This window comes from Antechinus flavipes, chromosome 3, assembly GCF_016432865.1.
Source record: "Antechinus flavipes isolate AdamAnt ecotype Samford, QLD, Australia chromosome 3, AdamAnt_v2, whole genome shotgun sequence".
In the NCBI taxonomy this organism is placed as follows: domain Eukaryota; kingdom Metazoa; phylum Chordata; class Mammalia; order Dasyuromorphia; family Dasyuridae; genus Antechinus; species Antechinus flavipes.
The window spans coordinates 300,353,494-300,377,308 of record NC_067400.1 but is presented as its reverse complement, the minus strand read 5'-3'; the positions used below and the strand labels follow the sequence as shown (position 1 = coordinate 300,377,308).

General features: G+C 31.4%; 1 protein-coding gene and 1 long non-coding RNA gene across 3 annotated transcripts in view; one reads left to right on the top strand and one right to left on the bottom strand.

The window, feature by feature from the left end:
- The window catches only part of CIP2A (cellular inhibitor of PP2A), a 46,275-nt gene extending 23,537 nt beyond the window's left edge, over positions 1-22,738 (top strand). The window contains exons 10-21 of the mRNA XM_051985253.1: positions 436-595; positions 1,981-2,122; positions 3,626-3,725; positions 5,214-5,332; positions 5,843-6,038; positions 6,324-6,398; positions 6,506-6,616; positions 10,816-11,012; positions 14,379-14,492; positions 14,730-14,812; positions 17,127-17,266; positions 18,639-22,738. Of these exons, the coding sequence (XP_051841213.1) occupies positions 436-595; positions 1,981-2,122; positions 3,626-3,725; positions 5,214-5,332; positions 5,843-6,038; positions 6,324-6,398; positions 6,506-6,616; positions 10,816-11,012; positions 14,379-14,492; positions 14,730-14,812; positions 17,127-17,266; positions 18,639-18,809 (1,608 nt within the window). The 3' untranslated portion in view covers positions 18,810-22,738. The remainder of the gene's footprint in view (positions 1-435; positions 596-1,980; positions 2,123-3,625; positions 3,726-5,213; positions 5,333-5,842; positions 6,039-6,323; positions 6,399-6,505; positions 6,617-10,815; positions 11,013-14,378; positions 14,493-14,729; positions 14,813-17,126; positions 17,267-18,638) is intronic.
- Positions 451-21,451, bottom strand: LOC127554037 (uncharacterized). Of its 2 annotated transcripts, none has more exons than XR_007951881.1 (5): positions 21,365-21,451; positions 16,953-17,127; positions 6,487-6,640; positions 1,132-1,231; positions 451-540 (listed from the first exon to the last, which is right to left on the bottom strand). It is a non-coding gene; the product is annotated as an uncharacterized LOC127554037 (long non-coding RNA). The 2 variants fall into 2 exon arrangements; XR_007951880.1 differs by having other exon boundaries at positions 1,132-1,228.
- Positions 22,739-23,815: the final 1,077 nt, after the last annotated feature.

Below are 23,815 nucleotides of genomic sequence, written 5' to 3'. Positions count from 1 at the left end.
ACTAAGGGAGACCTGGGTTCCAGTACAGCATCTAGATTTGCAGGTGGTGTGAGAGAGACAAGTAATTTAATCTCCCAATACCTTGGGCAGTTCTGTAAGATTATAAATTGCAAAGAAAGTACTTACCTACATTGGTAATATTAGTTCCTTTTATCACTGAGAACTCCTTGTATCAATGAGAAGATAGGTATAGCCTTGATTATAATCAAGACATCCTGAGTTTTAAATAAAATCCTAAGTTTGGAATAACTACTATACCAGGACAGAAAAATTAAATAAAGGAGAACCCAATTAAAGGAACTTCATGGGCATACGAGGAAAGAGATTTAAATAGATGTCACAAGAATAATGTTAAATAATGACTATTTCTTCTGTGTGCCTTATTATAGCTAACATTTTTGTTTTTAATCCATGGTATCTGTATAACCTCTACAGGATGTCATAGATTCTGCCACCTGTTCCTCTACTGATCGTTTTCTAGTCCTACTGTTGCCCAGTGTTCTTGACCAGCTTCAGTTTACAGAACAGAATCTTGATGATCTATTGACAAGGAAAAAATGTGAAAGAATAGCTAAGGTTATTGACATTTTGCTGAATATCCTTTTCAAATGATGCAAGATATATGTGATGTTTACTCTCTTAATTTTCCCAGTAATGTATTGAATTTGAATTTTCAGTCATGTTTTGTCACTCTTGATGCTATTATCTGTTCAGAATTACTAGGCTGGAATCTTAAAATCCCAGAATGATACATTTTAGTGAAAATATTCTAGTAAGTTATCCTTTATTTTACTTTTTTTAAACTGAAAAGTAAAATGAAAACTTTTATGTAAATATGCACTTTAGTAAGTACTTTTAAAAATTATGCCTCATATTTTCATTATGTCTTAGGGCAGGTTCTAAAGAGGCTATTCATTTTTTTCTCTAGGCTATACTTTTACTTCTGGTTGCTACAATGAAATAAATCTTTTTTCAAGTAAATTTTTTTCAAGCTTTTATAGGAAGCAAAAACAGTTGATACATGAGAAAACAAGTAAGCTATGCTTAGCATGTGCATGTTTAATAGGTACATAAGGTTTAATAAATGAATCCATAGCTTCTTTAAAGCTAAATTCAATTTCTTCCTCCTACCTGAAGCTTTTCCTTTTTCCCCAGTTGTGATTTCTATCTCTGATTAAATTTTCTTGCGGTGGAGTCATATCATCTATACATTTAATTTACATTCTATCTACTTGACAGAAAAAGAGAAGAAAAAAAAAATTTTTAGAATAGTGCAGGTAGTTTTGTTCCACTCAGTGAGCATACTAAAGTGAGAGATGAAAGATATGAATTTATTAGTCCTTCAGATAAGTCTCAGTTCCCTCAGGTCTCTTGTAGTGAGGGCATCTTCTATGAATGTGTTTACTGAATCTTCATCATTTTGTTTTTGTTGTTGAATTGTTTCAGTTATGTCTAATTTTCCTTGACCCAATTTGGGATAAAGATAAAGACTGCTTTGTCATTTCCTTCTTCAGTTCAGACTGGTTTGCCATTTCCTTCTTCAGTTCATCTAACATTTCCTACCCAACTTTTACCCAACCTGACCTCACCCTTTTAGAACAACTTGCTTTCCTTATTTGTCTTATTTGCTGAACACTCTAATCTTGTTAATTTCTAGTACTTTTTCTAAATTGTTGGGAAATATGGTTTTATTCTGTGTTCCTATTTAATACACTCAGATTTGATAGGGTTAATTATTTATCATGACTCATAAGTATGACTTAATAAACAAGTAGAAGAGCCTGGCAAGATAAACAAAATGTTTAAAAAAAAAAAAAAATCGGACATCTTGTATCATAGCTAAGATAAATATATTATTAACATTACCTATCTATCATCCTTAATAGCTTTGTTAATAAGGTAATAAATTAATAATAAGTTATAATTAAAAGAAATTTTAAAATTCTCTGTCGTGATTTATTGTTCCTTAATTAAATCTACCTTTGTGTGGAGATGATACATTAAAAATGCATGTTGCTAAACTATTAACTACCCTTAGATGTACAACTCTAATAGAACAGCAATTTTCATGTAGCAAGATTGACATTGAGTTTGGTACGAAGGTAGCAGATTCTGAACTTTGGTAAGTATACTAAATATTTTAGGAATTATTCACATAGGAAAAAAAATCCAAACTAAATTTAGACATGTTTTCTAAAGATCTAATAAATATTTATTTCAAGAAGTAACAGAAAACCTATCAAGAAACTTTCAAATTAAATTTACTTTTTAATTTAAAAAATTAATATTTGTCATTAAATCTTTCCACAATGGGAGCGGGGAAAAGAAGGGATAGAGAGTATGAAAATAAAATGGTAGTTTCAATTAACAACTGCTGAAAAAGTTGGACATAGTAACTTTATGCTTAGATGAGCCTATCGGAGGTATGTATATTTGTTTACATAAATACAAACAAATGAAAGTACATCTGCATTATCAAAAATAATGTTTTCAAAGTTAAAATAAGTTATACTTTTGAAAATATTTTGAATTATCTTCTTTTGCTCAAATGTGAATAATTCTTATGAATTGAGAGTTTAAATGCTGATTTTGTCTCCTTCTCCTCCCCCCGATCCTTGAATCAAGATAAGATCACTGAAAAAAGCAAAAGCTTTTTATTAAAAGTTTTGTGATTCTTAAAGCATATCTTTCCAAAATTCCAACTTTAGATTTTTGAGATATTATATAACATGAATTTTGAAATGAAAAGTAAAAGCATAAAACATCAGTTTGGAGCTAGCAAGGGTGATTTTGACTTTGATTAGAGGATTATTACTAATATGTCTACTATATAATTCTTGGCTCCAAGAATTTGGTGGAGAAATGTGTTAAAATTTGGAAGACTTTGGGAAATTTTTCTTTTTTCTCTGAAACTTCTTTTATATTTTGTCAGTGCAAAAAAATGGAATCTTATTATAAGAAAATTCATCACCAATAACAATTCTGTGCTACAACTAAGGTGTACCTTTCTTGCATTGGAACATCAAGAAATAAACTTTGGCTGGAATTTGGCATTTTCATTAGCATTTATATACCAATTTGATAGTAAAATGTTCTTAAAATAGTTTTAGAAATAGTACAGATTCATTGTAGTGCAATACAAAATTTTTCAATGGGTGTTTATAAATGTTGATAAACTGTCTTTTGTATCTTCTAAGTACAAACAGTGTAATACAGTGAAATAGAAAGTAGAATACTTGTTGAAAGACTTTGTATTGACAGATCATAGCCAATCATTTCTATCCTATTGATATATTCTAAAGGAAGAAACCAATGATTAAATGAATCATAGTGACAATATTACTGACTTTGATCTTGGAAGTTGGAGTATATTTGGGATAAAAGGGCAGGAAAGAAAAAGATTTTTAAAGAAACTTTTACTGCTTTTACTATTTGAATTGTGATTTGTAAAGATTTCAATTTTATAAAGTATTGATACCTCATATTAGTGATGACCCTTATCTTTTCAATGGTTTAAAAGGAAATAAGTATGATTTATCAGGTTCTTCAGAGACATAGTATGAGAAAACAAACTTATTGCCACTGTAAATACTCTAATTTATGTATACTTTGCCATTTTTTGAAGTAAACTTGCTGCAGATGTCATTTTGAAAACACTTGATCTTATGAATAAACTTAAAGAGTTGATTCCTGGTATGGAAGTCACTTTCTACAAAATCCTTCAGGTAGGTTTTATTTTTAAAGTTCACATAGAAGCATTTGATCCTAATTGAATAAGCGCTCCAAAAATTTTTCATTTCTCTTTTATATACTTATGTCTAGGTGTGAAGCAGTGAAGGCCTGCCACTGCTAGAGTAGCAGCAGTGTTAGAGATAAGGGTGTATATGTGAGAGATGTTATGAAGGTGAAAAATGACAATTTGGCAGCAAGTTGATGTGGGGAGTAAGAATGGAACTAAAGGTGACATCTAAATTTTGAATCTGGGTGACTGGGAGAATTGTTTTACTCTTCAAAGAACTAGAGGAACTCTAGGGAAAGGTTAAAGATTTTGGTGGAAAATCATGAGTTTTCGGACACCTTGAATTTAAGATGTATGAAACATTCAATTTAAGATCGCTAGTAGACAGTTGGAGATGAAAGTAAGAGAGAGTGAAGAAGATAGAATGGGATGCAATCACTAGTAAAGGGTTTTGCTTTATCAAGGAGATGGACTACCTCTTCATGTGAATAGAGGTGAAGATGGAGAAAATGTCAGAAGGCATCTTAGAGATAGATGAGAAAATGAGGAGCTTCTCAGCAAGCAGACTGTCTTTTCAGTGAAGTATTGAAGCACGAGAGACGGTTCTTATCTGAAAATTGGTCTAGGGGGAAGGAGGAATGGGTTGAGTAGGGGAGATTCGAAGAGGAATGAAAAGATTTGGAAAACCCACTGTTATGAGTAGAATAGTGTATCATTTAGAGAGGTGGGAAAGGACTGTCATGTCACAGTGAGAGTTCAATTGAGATTATGTAACATAAATTTGTATTGGACCATTCAGCTTGTGGTTTTGTTGAACTTTATTTCCAGAGTGTGTGAGCAGGAGCAAAAGCAGTGAATTTTAAAAGATCTTAAATAGGATAAGGGGATAGTGAACTCAAGGTTGAAGAGGACAGTGCAGAATTGAACTATTTAACCGGGGGTCAGGATGAAAAAGGAAAGAAATGTTGCTATGGTTGGGGTCAAAGTGAAAGTTAGAAGGATTAGAAGTAAAAATGAGGACAAAGAATAGCTTTTAGGATTGTGCAAGGCAGAGGGAGAACTAGAAAGACAACAGATTGTGATTAGATAAAGGAATTATAGAGTTAATGAACCTGGAAGTTGCGCATTTGTAGAAGATAGCTATTATTAAGGTTAGGACCCTCTTTGTTTAGCTGAGGTGGGACGGAGGATTTGATCATAGGAAGTAAGGAACTTGAGGAGCTTGGAGTTTATTGAGGTATATTGGTATATTTGTTCAAAGTTCCCTAGTGTGAAAGTCTTTAAAAGAATAATATACAACTTGAAAATCAGAGTTTTAAAAATATTTCATGGCCCTCCTTTAAATTCTTGTGTCATCATCATTCAGTTCTCTCTCTCTCTCCCTCCTTTCTCTCTTTTTCCTTTTCAGGGGAGTATGTTTCCTTTCCTCCAGATTAATTTTGACTTTTATCCTGTGCTTTTTTATTTTGTTTAGGATCAACGTTTGGTTACTCCTTTAGCTTTTGCCTTGACATCAGAGAACAGGGAACAAGTACAATGTGGACTTGGACTTTTACTGGAAGCTGCACCATTACCAGACTTCCCTGCCATTGTGTAAATAAGTTATGGTTATTTATATTACCAACAAAAAATTCTTTAATAATTTCTTATATATAATAAATAAAATTACATAAATATATAAGGGAAATAATGTAATGCTTCATTAATCTAGAATGATCAAGGGAAAAAGTAATCAATTTAAAAATATGTAGAGGGAAATCTTAAATTTTTATGATTTTTAAGACCTTTAAATAGTTAATTAGTGCTTACATAAAAGTCCAGATGGATCTCTTTTAGTAAAGATAAAATTATAATTTGTATTTATATGTAAGTAGATATAGAGTGGTTGAAAAAGTGACTTTAATTTGCTTTTGTTAGCAAAGATTTTGTTAATATAAGTCAACTTTAGCTCACCTAACAATAGAAAGAAAATGTTTGTAAACTTATATTATACAAGAACTAGCAAATCAAGTCTAGACTATTTCCTCCGTGTATATGATTAAATTATCCTGCTTTTTGATTTATTTATTTATTTATTTTTACGTTTATTTGTTTTCCATTTAGCCTTGGTGAAAGTATTGCAGCAAACAATGCATATAGACACCAGGAAGGAGAGCATATGTACAAAAGAATCCATGTGCAGTCAGTAACTCCAGCTCTTTCCTCATCTCTAAAGGGCTCAGCTTCTCATCTTTCAAATGATAGTATCCCTGGTTTAAACATTCAAGAGCTAATACAGAAACTTCAGACAGGAATGGAGGTGAATGATACTTGCCTAATTATTGTGTGTTAAAAATAGAATGACTTCATTTTGAAATCTCTGTTGCCAGAATTTTTTCTTAAAAATCTATACTAAGTATATGTAATAAAACAGTTATTGATTTCATACAAAGTAGCCTCTTGTAGCAGTCAGGGTAGTGGGTGTCTACTAATTGTGATCCCCACATAAAAGCAACTGGTTGACTTGTTCTACATTATTTTGTGTTAGATTTACAACTAAGTTTAAATGATGTTTCTTGGTTTTTTTATGTTAATGTTTATATAGATGAAGGATCGGATGCCTGATGTGAGAATATCTGACATAATGGATGTCTATGAAATGAAATTGTCTACATTGGCAGTGAGTACTTGCTATGTTTTATCTTGAATAAGGACAGCATTTTATTTTTGTACAGCTACTCTTCTTTACAAATAAATACTATTCATACCTGTTTTTATCTTTCATAGTCCAAAGAAAGTAGGTTACAGGATCTTTTGGAAGCAAAAGCCTTAGCCCTTGCACAGGCTGACAGATTGATTGCTCAGTACCGTTGTCAAAGAACCCAAGCTGAATCAGAAGTGAGTACATTTGTAGATGTCAATCTGATGTTGATATGAAGACAATAAGGTTAAACAGAAATTTTGTTTTCTTAGAGTATGGCAATTGTTTAGAGTTAGAAATAAAACTTATGTGCATGAACTCTTTGAATAAACCATGGAAGTCATAGAATGTTCAAACCAAATCAAAATTGTATTTAAGTAATTTGGAGTCATTCTTTTTAAAGCATCTAAGAGATTTACTGATTTTATGAGATACCATTGAAGCCAAGTGATTCTGTTGTAGCAAATTCCATTTTCGAATAGAGTTCACATAGGAAAGATATTTTAATATACTGTAGTTTGACCTAAAGTTAACAGTACTTTCCTTTTCAGGTTTTGATGAATTCCATTATGGAATTTTGTAGAAAAATATATTTACAGTGTCCTGTTAATATATCAATCAGTTGCTTAGGGAAAACAAATAATTGTTTTTGTTCAGTATTTATGCTTTTATCTGTAATAGAAAATGCAAACTATTTGCTAAGCACATGGTCTAAGAAATGTCTATCTCTTTGTGTCCCCTGTATGTTGACTCTTAGCAAATCTTTTCATTGAATTAAGATAACAAGGGATGGGGAAATGACAGATGAACATTGCCATGTGCCATCAGAGAAGATTCAAAATATATAATAACAAATAAGTTCAAGAAATATACATTAAATAGAGAAATTATATTCATGAGTGTCCATCTTTCCTTTACTTCATTCTCTGCTATGTTCCTTTTTTTACTGTATTCTTTTTCCCCCCCTTTCATCCCCTCTACCACCCCCAAGCAGACTATAGTTAAGAAAGGATATGCTTATATATACATATGTAGATATATACATACACACACACACACACACACACACACACACACACACATATATATATTACATCACATACATACACACATAGATGCATATATATCTTTCCTATCCCTGCTGACCCTTTGTTTTAATTCTGCTCTTAACTTACCTTACTCAACCCCCCGCCCCCTCCCCCATCATGGATTCCCTCCCTTGTCTTCATTTATCCTTTACTTTCCTATCTGCCCATCCCTTATTTTTTTTTTTAATAGATTTTGGAGGGTGCTATACCCTTTGTGGGGTGTGTGTGTGTGTGTGTGTGTGTGTGTGTGTGTGTGTGTATGTAGTGTTGGCTATTGAATTCATTTCTGATGTGAGTAGGATTTCAGAACTACGGACTCTCCTTCCCCCTCTAATGCTTCTGTGTTTTCCTCTGCTTCTCATTTGTATGACATAATTACTATTTTTACTTAACTCTGCTTCAATTTTTCTTTTGAGCTGTTCTATTGTTGATTCACTCTTAACCATATAGTATACATTTCCATGTAAAAACATAAAATAATTTGTCCATCTTATGTTCCTTGAAATTGATCTTTAATATTGGCTCTTATGGTTAATTTTCTATTAAATTCATTTGGTTGATAGAAAGCCCTGAAAATCTACAGTTCATTGAATGTTCATTTTTTTCTTGTTCAGTATTATAATTTTGCTGGATATGTTTTTGAATGCAGCCCTAATTCTTTTGCTTGTCAGTAGATGTAATTCTAGGACCTCGGTCTTTTGTTGTGGTTGCTGATAAGTCCTGTACGATTCTAATTGTAGTTCCAGTGTATTTGAATTGTTTTTTTCTTGTTTTTTGCAAAATATTCTTTTTGATCTGGGGATTTTGAGATTTGGCAATAACATGCCTGTTTTCTACAAAGGATCTCATTGAGGTGATGATCAATGGATTTTTTCTATTTTTATTTTCCCTTCATGTTCTATTACTTCAGGACAACTTTCTTGGATTATTTCTTGCATTATTGTATCATGGTCCTTTTTTGGTCACAATTTTCATTTTAAATTCCCTCAAGATGGCTTTTAATAGTCTCTTTCCAAACTTTCTTTAACCTACTTCTTTTTCTCTCTTTGTTTTTAATGAGGTAGTATTGCTCATAATTTTACCATTTTATGCAAAGCAAATCATATTACAATAAATGCTTATGAACAATCTTTGTAGAGCAAAAATATTTCCTATCTTTAGTTGATAGCCAGCTTATTCCATGTAAATAATTATACCAATGTAAAGTATTTGGAATTCTTTATAATAGTACTTGGCCTGATAAATCAGAGTGTTGTACTATAGTAGGTATAACGAATCTTTGTTGTGATTGCTCTTTTGATTTATCTATTGCTGTTTACAAATCAATATTTCAACTTTGTTTTTGTTTATTTTAGTGTTGAACTAAGTGATTCACTAATGAATGAGATTTGAAATTGGCTTTTATTTCCTAATTCAAATAGCATAGTTTTTTAAATCTCTCTTAATGTTTTCATAAGAAAGGTATTCTACAAAGTATGTTACCATGTACTTCCTTATTTTCTTCTGGTAAAATCAAGACTTTATTTTATTTAGATTCACTTTTGGCTTTAATGGTATATTAAACTTAAAACATAACATTGAAAAATGTTGAAGCTGTGCTGAACTTGAAAACTTGTCCTTTTTAATAAGAACTTGTTGATTGACATTTTTCCTATTCAGATAATTTATGTAGTCTTGTATCAGGCATACAAATTCATCTAGCCTTGCTTGTTATTAACAATCTCCTTTTTCACCCATCTTACAACAAAGCAACTCCTAAAAATATTATATAAAATATTAAGTCTGTGAAGTAAAATTGTAGCAATCTGAGTCCATAAACTTTTTGGGAAAAAAATTGAGAAATATATTTAAATATAATTGATTTTCTTTATAGTCTTATGTGTATATTAATTTATGCATTTAAAGTCATTGAAAAGGGATATAAGAGACAACAGAGTTAAGAACCTCTTAAATGAAAGCATAAGGGTTTTTATTTTGTTATGTTTTTGTTTGATTTGTTTTTGGAATCTGGGAATAATAATTATTGGCACATCTAAAAACAGTCATGCCTACTATACTTCAAAAGTGTCAGACACTTTTAATTTTAAAATAAAAAAATGATTTTCTCCTCTTATCATTATGCTAACTTAACTTTCTAAGTCCCTCATATTGAATATAGACATTTCAAGTCATATTCATGTTGAATGCTTTGGTAGAAAATGACTTCTTTAAGTATAAGATTTATGTAAAGTTATTTTTTTTCTTTCAATGTGTAGTTTTAAAGACTAAGTTCAGTCTCTGCTTTGTCTAAAATATGAAAACCAACTACTGTCTTTGCTATTCACTCTCTCGATCAAAAAGTATTTTTAGAAAGTAAAGTCAGAGAGACCAGCAAAGCAGACTTACACAAAAAGAAATTTGAGTGAGTCAGAATTGTATATCATTTTCTGCATATCAATTGGAATTGACGATCCTCAATTTTTGTAGTCCTTAGTTGGTGCTTATTTTGAGAAATGTCAGCAGAATTATTCTCTCAGCCGTCATCCCTCCCTCCAAAAAAAAAAAAAGCCCAACAAAAAAACAAAAATAGACATGGACACCTATTAGTGATGGAAAATAAAAGTTTTGAGTACCATTTTTAGATCATATTCCACCTTTTCTTACACCCTTTACCCTAGGGAATTCTTATTTAGCTTTTTTAATGAAGCTCTGAATTGCCAAATCTAGGAATCAAAGTTGTTAAATGGAAGACTAAATCTCTATAGAATGAATAAGGTATAAATAAGTGCAGTTTATTCTTAAATAAATGTAGCTGTTTCCAAATAGAAACTAATATCTTAGTTTTATTGTGTTGCATCTTTGCTAGGTATCATAACATTCAGGTATTTTTGCAAATAATTATCTGGTGGCCTTCTGCTTTAATTTGCTTATGGATATACTGTTAAGAAAATTATAAAATACCAATATAAATAGTTTTAGATCAACTAATTATCCTCTCCCTTGTAAGTTTTGCAAGCACTATAGTTTATATAGAGATTTGATTTATGTGTGAAAATTTTTGAAAAGTTCATTCTGTTAATTGTGACAAAAACTATGGAGAAATTTTTAAAAGTACTTAATTTAAGATGTCCAGTTACATTTTAGGGGAAAAAAAAATCAGATTTAACATAAATCACTAAACGTGTGTGACAATCTTGTTTTAGCATATAATTCTATGAAATAGATTACCAAAAAAAAATCACAAAAGTATGCCTGTTTTGAATCAGTGGGGGTGAATCACACTACCACATGGAAATACAATAGTTTGAATTCTTGTGTTTTGATTCAAGGCGAGGACCCTTGCTTCTATGTTGAGAGAAGTTGAACGAAAAAATGAAGAGCTTGGATTGTTACTGAAATCGCAGCAGGTTGAATCAGAACGGGTCCAGAGTGATATTGAGCATCTTTTCCAACATAATAGGAAGTTGCAAACTGTGGCTGAAGAACATGAAGTGCTGAAAAAATCCTATGTGGAACTTGTTCAGAGGTTTAACAAAATATTTATGTGTAGCATCAGTATCTTATATATAAAAAGTAGGCAGCTCCTAATTTACAAATGGACTGTGTTTCTAACATTCATTTATAAGTCAGTTAATTGAAACTCAATTCATTTACCCAAAGAAACATTGTTATTAATGGTAGCCTATAAAGACCTTTTTAGTTTGTATTCTATCTGGTACTCTGTGGTACTTTTAAAGACGTTCAAGGAGTTATTGGCTGATGATTTGGGATGTTTAAGAGGGAATCATCCATTAGACAGAGTAGTAACATGTGTATATATGTATTCTATGTATACCAATATTACTATGGGAAAATTAATTTTGAAATCCAAACTGAATTGCCAGGAATGATTTGCAATTCCTGGAGTGGAATTAGGAATTAGGAATTGCTTCTAAGCAATTTGAGCAAGTAATGTTGCCAAATGAGCCTGGGATGAAACTTAGAGGAATTCCTGAAAATCCCCTCTGGACTAGCCTTGGGGTGAAGTCAAAAGAGCATCATGGGAACTGATCTTATTATAATACAGCAACCAGAGAAGGTAGGGAGTCCCAAAATATCAATCAGACCACTTGATTTGGTTAGCTATTCCCAATTAGATAATTTTTCATGTTAAATATATATGTAAGTTGAATCTACATCCCATTTGTTTTCTAAAAAGTTGAACTCACTTCTCTGTGTTATAGACATGGTATCCATTTACAGCATTCCATAATTTCTATGGCATAGAAGATAAGTGATTACAGAGGTAATATAAGAGACTAAGACCCTCAACTCTTCATCTTTGAGATGCTTTGTGGCCTGATCAGCCTATTAAATCCAGAAGACTTGGGTTGGGCAGCATAGTTCATGATCATAAATAAAAGTCTGTTAAGACATTTTATAAAAACATAGCATTTCTTTCCCATTATACATAAACATTATCTTGACACACAAAGCAACCTACTTTAAACACAAGCAAGCTCCTTTATAACCTTTGAAAGAAGCTCCATTTAATTCAACTTTCACATAGATCATCTTATTTATGTGATATTATCAAATAGGTGATGAGCTGTTTGCCTAAAGCATTGACAAAGCTAAGGTCAAAATACAGAACTCTTTTCCAGTTCTTCCTCTTGTCACTTTTCTCCATTGCTTGCTATTATTATTTGTCACAATAATAAATGTAATTTATAATTACATATTTTATAATTTATAATTATATAAATAATACTATTTATATACTATCTACTGTATGCCAGACATATGCTAAGCACTTTACATTATTTTCCCAAAACATATTTTATAGATATTTAAATAGTATTTTCTTCAGAAAACCCTGAGGCTTAAATGCTGTTATTATCTTCATTTTACAATGAGGAAATTGAAACAAACAAGTTAAGTGACTTGTTCAAGGTGTCACAGCTAGTCACACTACCTGAGGCTGAATTTAAACTTGCGTCTTTAGCACTCTGCTCTGCTATCAGTTGCCTCTTATTTTATAGCCATTACTTTTCACAGTGAAAACTTTGGATCATAGCTTTAGAACTTTAAGGATCTTTAGAGTCCTCATTTTACATATGAGGACACTTACATGGACAGGTTAAATGACTTTCCCTGCTAGTTTTTGATATGATTACGAGTTGAACCTGGGTCCTTGCTTTAAATCCAGTACTTGTTGTACTGAGACATTCTGCCTCCAGGTTGAGTAATTCTAAATTATTTTGGAAATTGAGGTAAAAGGTAAATAGGAAAGAATCTCATGAATTATCTTTTCCTTTTATACACATTGATTTTGAACTTAATGGTATTTAGCTGTCGTTGTCCAGGGAGAGAGATTAAGTCTCCAACTATAGGCATTTAAATTTGTTTGTTTTTGTGAGAAATAAGTCTCAGATTTTTATTTTAGACAAAGAGTCACAAAAGAGAAAAGAGATAGCATCTCCTGGGATGCCACTAGATGCTTTGCCTTTTATTTCTGAACCATATTCAGCCACCAGTTCCTTTGGTCAGAAATCTCAAGTGTTCCTTTGGTGACTATAAGTTATCCCCATCGGTTCTTACTAGTTGGTTATGTTAAACTAAGCAGCCCCTCCCATCCTTATCATTGTCACTGCCCTAGCTATCCCAACTGTATTATAATTTCAAGTTTTCTGTAAAACTTGATTTTAATCTTTTATAGTCTAAATTTTGTCCACAGCTCCCTGATCCCTCTAAACACTCACGTTGGATTCTTGATGATTAGCCAAGATTAAATAAGAGAATGTTTGTATTATATCTTTTTTCATAATTTTGAATAAACAAAAAAAAAACCTTTGTTTTGGATATCTGAGAGGATTCTAACCCATGATTTCATTGGGAAGATTAACTTGCTTAAGGTTGTATTTCTCAGTTTATAGCAGAGGAATTTGAACCCCATTTTTTCTTGACTTCTAGATGGCCTCTTTGTGGCAACATGGTTTTTCTCTTTAAAAATTTAATTTGCCAACCATCTAAATATACGTTTGTGTTGGCATTTTTAATCAGTAAGAATTGATATTTATTTTGAAACTTGAAAATTTTTTTATTTTAAATATGTATATAAATTATAACAAGGCAGAATTTATGTATTCTGTGAATAATGAAATTTGCAGCAGAATAAGAAACAAAAATTGTATGATGCAAATGTGATATTTCTGGAAAGATTGTTTTTCTTCTTCCCTATAATCCAAAAGATGAGCATTAAGTATGTCTTCCATTTTTAGTTTAAGTTCAAAAATTTGTCTTGTAGAGCTGTCATTGTTTCCTCCTAAATGCTGATGGTGGAAAAAAAAATTAGTTAAAGTGAAAAAGTCTACAGGAGAAAAATTAGTATCTTGCATTAATTCATGGAAGGCAAAGCTTTTGGTCCCTTAAGTAGTTTTCTGTTTGCTGCCTGGCAAATTAAAAAAAATGTAGAAAAATGGAATAGGTGTCAAATAACTTTTTAATCTTGAACTTTACTAGTGACTAAAAGCAGTAGTGCAGTATTATTTTATAATGATTTTAATTTTTTTAAAGCTTCATCTTGCAGGGAAAACAAAATCAACTTGTAGGTATGTGACATGGACATTTTTTCCCCTCCTTGAAAATTTTCATATATCCTCGAGGTAAAAGAGTTTCTAAAATGAGTAGGCCAATACCTACCAGATTTCATTACAAATTCCATGCAGTTTTATAAAAGAATCCAAAGTTTATACATTATGCTGTCACTGAAATTGAAGTTACTATGAATATGGCACATGTTCAATCAGAGCTTTCCCACTTGTGTCTCTGTACTTTGGCTAGAAAACTATGAGTTGAAGGAATGCGATGCTTTATGTTCTGTTTTATTTCAGCCCATCTTTTCTCTTTTCAGGAGTGAAACTTTTGAAAGGAAGAATAAAGATTTACAGGTCACATGTGATTCTTTAAACAAACAAATTGAAACAGTGAAAAAATTGAATGAATCACTCAAACAACAAAATGACAAGTAAATATTATATGCTTTTTTTTAAAAAATATTGATCTACTTTCTTCTAAAAGGTTATTTGCTTTTAAAAAAACAATGTGATTTTTGCTTATTTTAATTATTTATTTTTAATCACCAAAATTGCTAAATAAATTGCTGGCTACTTGTTGGCTCTTACTTTATACAGTTATGAAGTGCCATAAATAGGAAACCATTGACTATTTGAGAATTTTTGCAATACTTTTTTTTAAATTTCAGAACAATTGCTCAATTAATGGAAACAGAAGAGCAAAGAAAAGAAATACAGAATCAGCTAGTGGAGAGAGAATGTATAATAGCAAGTAAGTAAAATTTTACTATATAAACACTGTAGTATTAAAATTCAGAAATTCATAAGTCAATATAATATTTTCCTAATTTGCAGTCAAGTCAAAAAATTTAACCATTGCCTATATTGAGTTTTTTTTTCCCCAAATAAAGTCAGAAATAATTTTATTCTACTTTTTTCTGTTAGTTTGTCATTGCCTTTACGTTAACCTTTAATTAAATTCCACATGGTTTCTTCAATGTGTCTTTGTGCCAGTATGACAGCATGTCAAAAGTTGATTGAGGTCTGCCAGTACAAATGTTAGATTTTTGAATGTAGAGAAAATATAGTACTCTGGATAGATATTTACATACACATACATACCTAAAAAAGCTGTTTTGAACAAACTTGAAATAAGAAAGAGGGATATATATATACATGTGTGCATATATACATATTCAGGTACAATTATTTCTATAAGCATTGTTTGTTGGAAGGAGATTCAAACTGCTAATTGAAATTCTTCATACAAAATTTTCATATTTTATAGTTGTTGATGACATAATATACAAGTGAATGGAATTTAAAGGAGAGAGGGCTGTGCAGTCACTTGCCTCACTTTGCCCTCCAGAGCCATCTGGGTCCAGTGGAAAGATATATAGATCAAGACAACTGGAGATGGCACTGAATGCAATAGGAGACCTTGGCCTTTTTAAGCTAAATTCTTGAACAAGTTTCACTTTAACTGAGGCAATGTCAATTAGTGTAAGGCTGGGCAAGAAATGAGTCAGAGAATGGCCTCTTTTTTTCATACTTTATATTACTTAGAGGCAAAGACAAAATTCCAGACTCAAGATTAAGCAGGAGGTCAGAGGATAGGTAGTAATCTTTGATTTGTCAAACAGAACAATAGTGACTTCAAGTATTCTCCCTTAACAATCATTTTTTAAAAAGTCACTAAATCTGATCTAGGGAGGAAAAAAGAACTGATTTTAAGGATTAATGAAAGATTTTACCTGTATCTGCTCAGAACCCTAATGACATAATATACAATACAACCCTTTTGTCTCTTTTTGGATGTAAAGGTTTTTCTCTTAGCTAGTTTTTAATTTGAAGCTTGAAATGTACACATTGACTTTTTTTTAAAAAATAGGCAGAACTTTAAAAACTGTATATCTTAAAAAGATTTTAAGCTATAACAGTCTTCTTGATATGTGATAAAGTACAATCAGATGAGGCAAAAGGGTCACAATAGAACAACAAAAAAATGTGATTGCTTCTTTAAAAAAGTGAAGTTTTGAGGTGGACTATGTATGCTTTCACAAGGATTATGTGGGGAAAATTCTTACATTGTGATCCTTACCATAAAGTAACAGCAGGTGGCAGTAATAGGTAACTTTTAGTTACAACTACATAATAGTTTGTGTAAATCTGACTTTGAAAGAACAATCAATAACTATTGAGCAACATAGGATCTAAGAACTGAAAAGGGACTTTAGAAAATCATCTATTCACATTTTCCAACTTAAGAGACGAAACCTCACCTAAACAGGTTAAGTGACCTGTCCATGGTACAGATAATAAGTAGCAATATAGATTCAGACTTGAGTTGTCCGAGGATAGATCGACTGCTTGCACATTGGTCACCCAAAACTCTTTTCTGAAACTTTTTCTTCTCTCTCGCTAAAGTCCCTTCACCCCCAGTCTTTTCTACATCAGCACTTTCTAGGAATTGCCTTTATATCACATAAGGTACTTTATGTCAAGGAAGGTAAAGGGAAAAGATATGACATTAACAATGAAGTTTAGATATGGGAGACTGGAAGGATTGGATGGGGTTTAAGTGGTGACTCCAGCCTCAAGAAGAAAGTCCAGAACTAATTTGGTCCCAGCAGTCAAATGTCAAAAGACTAAAATTAAAATGTAGGATATTTTAAAATTGCAAATGGCATGTCCATCAGTTAATCATGGAAGTTGAATTTCAACCCCATATTATAACAGTAAATAGATTTAAGTAAAGCTGTTTTTTTAAATTGAAGTCAATAGTTGAAAGGTCCATATTTGTGACTGGGAATGATGGATATACTAGTTGTTTTTGCTTCCGCACTCCAAAAACCAACGCTAAACCTTTTTCATAGGATCACATTTGATTATTCTGATTTTATAGTACTAACCTTTTTAAGCCATGCTTATACATCTAGCTTTCTCTTCTTAAACATTTATAACAGGTAGACATATATTTCCATATTTGATAAATCCATAATCTCTTTTAATCTCCATTATGATGCTATCATTGTTGAGATGTTTGGAAATAAAATATTTCGTGTTTTCTCCAAATTTTTCTAAAGACTTACAACAAAAAACAAAAACACAAGAGGACAAAATGAGAACTATGCAAAAAGAAGGAGAAGACAGGGAAGAAACTATTGAAATTCTGAGAAAAGAATTAAATAGAACGGAGCAAACAAGAAAAGAATTAAGCATTAAGGTAAGACTTAATTAGAGATCATTTGTAGTCACTATAGAAAAACAAGTGTGAAGTAAGAGAACTTAGTTGAATTATTAATCAGATTGCTTTAGTAATTTGATTCTAGAAATGATAAAATCTTGAAATAGTTGGAATTTACAAAGAAGATTTCAAATAAGAAAATCTTTATAATATTAAAACAACACCTTTAATTTTTCAATAAAGCACAATATTTGAATTATATATTTTTGTTGTACTATTTGCTTGAAAAAGTTGGCTCTCTGAATCACGACATTTGAGAAAATAACATGAAGGAAGAAAATGTAAGAATTAGGAAAGCTCAGATGTTTTGTCTTCATCTATCACTTTCATTCTTAAATGAGTAAGGAACATATTGCTGTGTTTACCTTGAGAGGTAGCATATAATGAAGAGGTTAAAAATTAAATTCAGATACAAGTGAAATTGTGTTTTGGTTCTCTTATTCCAATTGTGGGTACATTAAAAAAAAAAAAAAAACTTAAGTTGTTGAATGATTCAAAACCTATCACTTATTTTAAAAAGAAGAGGTGATAGATACCTACAGCTTGAAGCTCTCTAACATCATTTCCCCACAAAAGAGTACTGCTTTCTTGCCAGCCCACTGCCCTAGGCCTAGCTAGGTCAGAACCCTATTTCAGCTTATTTAAATATTGGAAAGCAATGAAGATACAAATTTAAAGTATGTTTGTGGTCATAAGTTTTTGGTTAATGCTTCAGTTCTACTGTATTCAATAAAATTTTGTTTAACATTGCCAATGTATGAAAAGTTTAAATTTTCATGTCAATATAATTAAAAAGGTTGGTTGTACATTACAATTGAAATTATATACTCAAATACCTAGCCAGTTTCAATTGGCACTTCAAAATTAGCAAAACACTTTACAAATATTATCTCATTTGATCTTTATAACAATCTTAGGAAGTAGGTATAATTATCGTTTGCATTTCACAGATGAGAAAACTGAAGCAGGTTAATTTAAGTGACTTAAGTGCCCAGGGTCACACAGCTAGTAAGTTTCTGAAACTAGATTTGAACTCAGGTATTCTTGACTCTATACTAAGTGCTCTATTCATATTACTATGTAGTTGTACTCTTTTTTTTTTTTTTTTTTTGGGGGGGGGGGGGGAGGGGGACCTGAGGCAATTGGTGTTAAGTGACTTGTCCAAGTGTCTGAGATCAGATTTGAACTCAGCTCTTCCCGACCTCAGGGCTGGTGCTCTATCCACTAACTACCCTACAGTTGTCCTTCTCTTGTGGAACTTGGCATTCTTCTGTGTTTAAGTAAACAAGAGTATACTAATATATCCATTTGGGCAAAAGTTTGATAAGCTGTTTTTCTGTTAATCTCATAGGCTTCCTCCCTGGAGGTTCAAAAGGCACAACTGGAAAGTCGTTTGGAAGAAAGAGAGACTCTGGTAAAACAGCAACAAGAGGAGCTGAATAAGCACTCTCACATGATAGCAATGATCCACAGCTTGAGTGGTGGAAAATTGAGTCCAGAGACAGTGAACCTCAGCCTTTAGAGCTCAGACCAATGGCTTATGGTCTTGCGTGTGTGTATGTATGTGTATGTAATTTATCTTGTCGTCTTCCTTGACCCCTCCCAAAAGAAGTCAGTAATGACTTTACAATGACAAGGAAAATTATTAACTCTTTTCAATCTAGTAAAGAACTTGATATAATCCATGTGTATAATGTTTGGCCTTTTGAATGGAGCAAATGAAAACATTTCTCAGATGATTTTTATCCTGACCAAATTGAGAGATATCATGGCATAGTGGATAGAGGACTGGACTTGGAAAGACCTGAGTTCAGGTCCTACTTTTGACATACATGAGCTATGTGACCTCAGACAAGTTTCCTAACCTCTCAATGCTCTCCCATTCATAGAATATGAATTATAAGCAAATTGCCAATCTATAACAGCTTTCCACTGGTGAAATTATAGGTCTGGAGCAAAAAAAAAAAAAAATTGACTGGATACAGTAAATGCTATTTTGATTCAGAGTACTTTTCTTTCTGTAGTTTTAAATACATTGCTCTAAATCCAATTTAAACACATGTCTTTAATTCAAGTCAAGGTATATAAAGTCAAAATATCTTAGAATTTTAGCCAAATTAGATGCATTTGAGCAATTCATAAATTATACATTAACTTAACATTAAAAATATAATAAACATATATGTATATACACATACATATATGTATGTTAACATACATATATGTATAACTTTTAAACATATAGTATCATTGATATTTACAATAAGGTACTTTGAAAAGTACTCTATATATGTATGCTGTGTTGTTCTTTGTGAATATACATAGAATTTGTATTTTAAATATATATGTGTATATATGTGTGTGTATATATATTTTTTTATTTATTACATGCAAAAAACAGAATCATTTTTGACCAGGATTTTGCCCAAGACCTAGGGGGAAAAAAAGTCCAAAATATTAGGAAGAATCAATCATTGAGCTTTAGCAGAATTTAAAGGATTAACTAGCCCAATATCCTCTACTACTCTGGGTTTAACTCTTACACTATTATACTTTTAACTCTAATATTTCTGATCAGTTTCCCTGAGTTTTTCCCATTTCAGTCAGAGTTATATCTGAACCTTATAAGATGACAGTCGCCTATTTCTGTAGATTTTCACGAACAGGTGCCACATCCTTTTTAGGTAGACTATACAGGTTTTCCATGTGCCATAATTTAACCGCATTCCTTCTGGTTGTCTTTTCATTAGGTGAATGTAAACTTTTAATATGTATAATATTAGTCCTTCCTTATTGTCCCCTCCTCACATCTTTCTGATTGTTTATTCCTTGTTAAGTTTTTCACTTCTTTTTTTAGAGACCAAGAAAAACACCTCAAAATTATGTTGGTTTTTGTGTTATGACCTGATGTAACATCAACCAAATAAGACATTGGTTTTAGCCAAAAACAGTTTTGTTTTGCATTTCTTAACATACAGGCTTCAGTTTTACAAATATTTTCTTAACAGTAATATTTTTAATATTTTTAAACAATTAGCTAAACTTTTTTTTTTTTAACTCTAAACTTTCCTCTTTTATTCCTATACAAATAACTACAGATTCTTCCATGTTTTCAGTGGTTATGTAATGAAAACATTTGCAAAAACTATTAGTAGATTGGCAATACCCAAATTGATTGAAAAATGTTTCCTGGTCAGAAAACAAACAAACAAACCTTAGTAATGACTTTCTTGTCAGTATTTGAACTAATAACACAAAATTTCTTTACCTTCTAATAATTTTTTTCACTGTAAAGCAACCTCATTTTAGTCTTTAAAAGATAAGATTTTTTTTTTTTTTCCCAATGTGACATTTCTCTTTGGCACTCTCATTCTTTTGGTTTGTGTATATTAGAATTTAAGAAACACTCAGTAAAGACATCATAGCAGCAAAAAATAATGATTCAATTTATGCTTTATGATTCTATTTGCATGAATATTGTGAAGACTCATATTTTTAGAAGAGGTTCTGTCTTAGTTAGAAACCCTAGTAAATGAAAAATGTCTTTTAATTTTCTCTTGTCTTGCTTTAGATACCAGACACTAAGCCTTGATTTTACTCACCTGCCAATAATCAGGGTTAATGCTGTTAAGTATTATGCTTGAAAATAAATGTGTAACTATAATCATAATTATTTATTTTACTAATTGTTCATTCCTGTTGTACATAGAGGGTGGTATTTAAGTTCTTTTTTTTTTTTTTAAAGAATAGACTCAAATCACAAAACTTATTAGCATTTTTCTTAAATCCTTTCTTACTCTAGAGATATGAAAATTTAATTAATCCTTAATTTGAGGCAGTTATTTTTAGAGTGGCATATTTATTCCTTTTAGCTCCTTTTTCATGTCTTGGAACTCCACTTCCTGATCTGAAATGGGGACCCAGCAGACACTGATAAAACATGTGTCTGACCACAGTTTATTTCAGGGAACCCTTGTCATTTCCTTGTGGTAACCCTGAAGTTCCATGAAATAATGTGAAAAGCAATTGATTAGTTGGCAAATAGGAATGCATACAAGGAAAAGTTTCTTAGCCTACCTGTTGACTAGATTGTGACACTATGGCTGAATTATTGCAAAAATCATTTTCTTGCTTTAAACAGGCTCCGTATGTTTCAGGTTCTCTATCCTTGCTATACTGTAGTTGGAATTCCAGGCATAAAAAGCATTGTAGAAGAGTTCCAAAACATCAGAATTTTAAAACCTCTGACGTGGATCACAGTCTTTCTCTTTTCCTATAGTTAGTGAAATACAGTAATAAATTTTTAATCAAGATGCTGAGAAATTGATACCAGGGAATTTGCAGGGTTTAGAAGTTTCTTTCAAAAAGTCAGTTGGGATGCAATTCAGTGATAACAAGGCTCCATTATATCTTTCAGATGTATGTTTATTTTCATGGGCTATATGCGATCCTAAATATCAGCTTCACTTCATACAAGCTGAAATTTGCTCCCATTGGGGATGGCTTTTTGGTGCTCAAATCAATAGACTTTAATCATATCGCTTCACAAGAATTTCATTATGTTTTGGCAATATTTGTATGTCTCCATTAAATCTGTGATTGAAATTGTGTTTCCATCAGGCATTTTGTAGTAGTGTTTATAAAAACTGCTGACTTGAAGGTAGATGTTAAGTTTATAGATAATATGCCAGATAAATGATACTGAAATGTTGAAGAGAAAATTAAATGTTTTATAGAAAGAGAACATTTCAGAAGTTCATATCAAGTTTAATGTTCTCTTTTCAGGAAAAGTTTTATACAACAGATTGATTTGATCTAGCTATTCAATCACTGACTAGGATTTTTCCTTTTTTAGATATTTTTTACCCAACTAAATAACATCTAATTCATTCTGCATTATTCTCTGACCTCTTCCTGAAATGTTGTATCTTAGGGAGAAAAGAAGAGCATGACAGTTTCATCAGCTCACCTTTAAGCCTTAAAGCTTTGTTTGAATTTGAAAACTATAACTTACAAAATTAGAGGTATTTGGGTTTTTTGGGTTTTTTTGATATCCTTGAGGTCACTGACTTTTAGTATAGTATCTGTCACAGCAGTGTACATGCTAGGATCTTTCTATCTCTGTTACTTATCCATGCACAGTAAATAAGTCTACAGATCCACATAAACTATTAATGTGTAGGTAAACAAATGTGGTTGAGACTAGAAAATTTTAAAAAGATTTAAAACCAAACCCACAACTAAAACTAGAATTAAGAGCATAACTGTAGTTCACTTTGTTGGGATGCATACTAGCTAACCAATTGTAACAGTAGTCCATTAACACTAATTAGAGGGAAAAAGTTGGGACTAGTATTTCACTCCTTGCTCTCCATACTTCCATAGAAAACTTCTGTACTAGCACTGTGTAATAATAGCCTGTTTCAATAAACATGATCTTCAAATGTTTCATCAGTTCATATAAATTATTTTGTGCTTATAATGATATTTTATAAACTATTTCACTATATTTAAATGTAGCTACAAGATGATTTTTTAGAATAGCAGACCTTAATCATTTTCTCTATATGATTGTGTTTCTTAAAGTTACATAAATTCTTCTTGTTAGGATTGGTGATTGGGGAAACAATAATTCTTCATTGAAGAATTTTAATTTATTTTTAAAAGACAAATTTAGACTGTGTTATTGGCATTATAAGGATGGGTCAGAAAAACAGTATTTTGCCCTGTGTAGTTTTTTTTTTTTTTTTTTTTTTAAGTAAAAGCCTCTGAGGATTAAAACCAATTATGACTCTTCTTTTTAATGATTGGAACCATTTTGAAGTAGCTTGATGGGTTGGGGAAGTTAATCTGGTGTTAACTTTAACTCAATGTTATATTGGATATTTTATTCACTATTTTAAAGCCAAATGCATTTATCAAAGTAAAATATTTTGTACTGGTTGGCAATCATTCAAACATTAATTAGGCTCAAAGTTGAAGAGTGCAGGAATTTTCCATACTTAATGGTATCCAAAATATCCTCAATAACTGTTGACATCCAACTCAATTTGACCCCTCAACAAAGCTGCTATTTTATGTCAAGACTCCTGCCTGCACATTAAAATTAATGAGTATTATTTCTTGAGGTCTTAAAAAAATCTATTTGTACTTCATATAAATTTCCTCAAAAAGATTAAGGACAAATGACATTTTTTTTTTTTGTCCAGAAGAGAACATTAGTTCTGAAGCCTGGGAAATAGAATCTGTATAAAAGTTCTTCATCCTCAATACAGTTTAAAATATACTTTAAAAAAAACAGGTTATACAAAAGCAGTGTTCAAATAGAAAAGTCTGAGACAGAGCAATATTCAATCCAGTCATTGTACCTAGCAGAATCAGGCTTTAAAATTCATGTATTCCAGGTGGCTAGCAAGCAGCATTCTTTTTAAACTATGCAAAAGATTGTGAAAGATACTTATGTGTAATTTTTTAAAAGCTCAACTAGAGATGAAGCTTGGAAGAAAATGCTGCAAAGATAATAGCTTT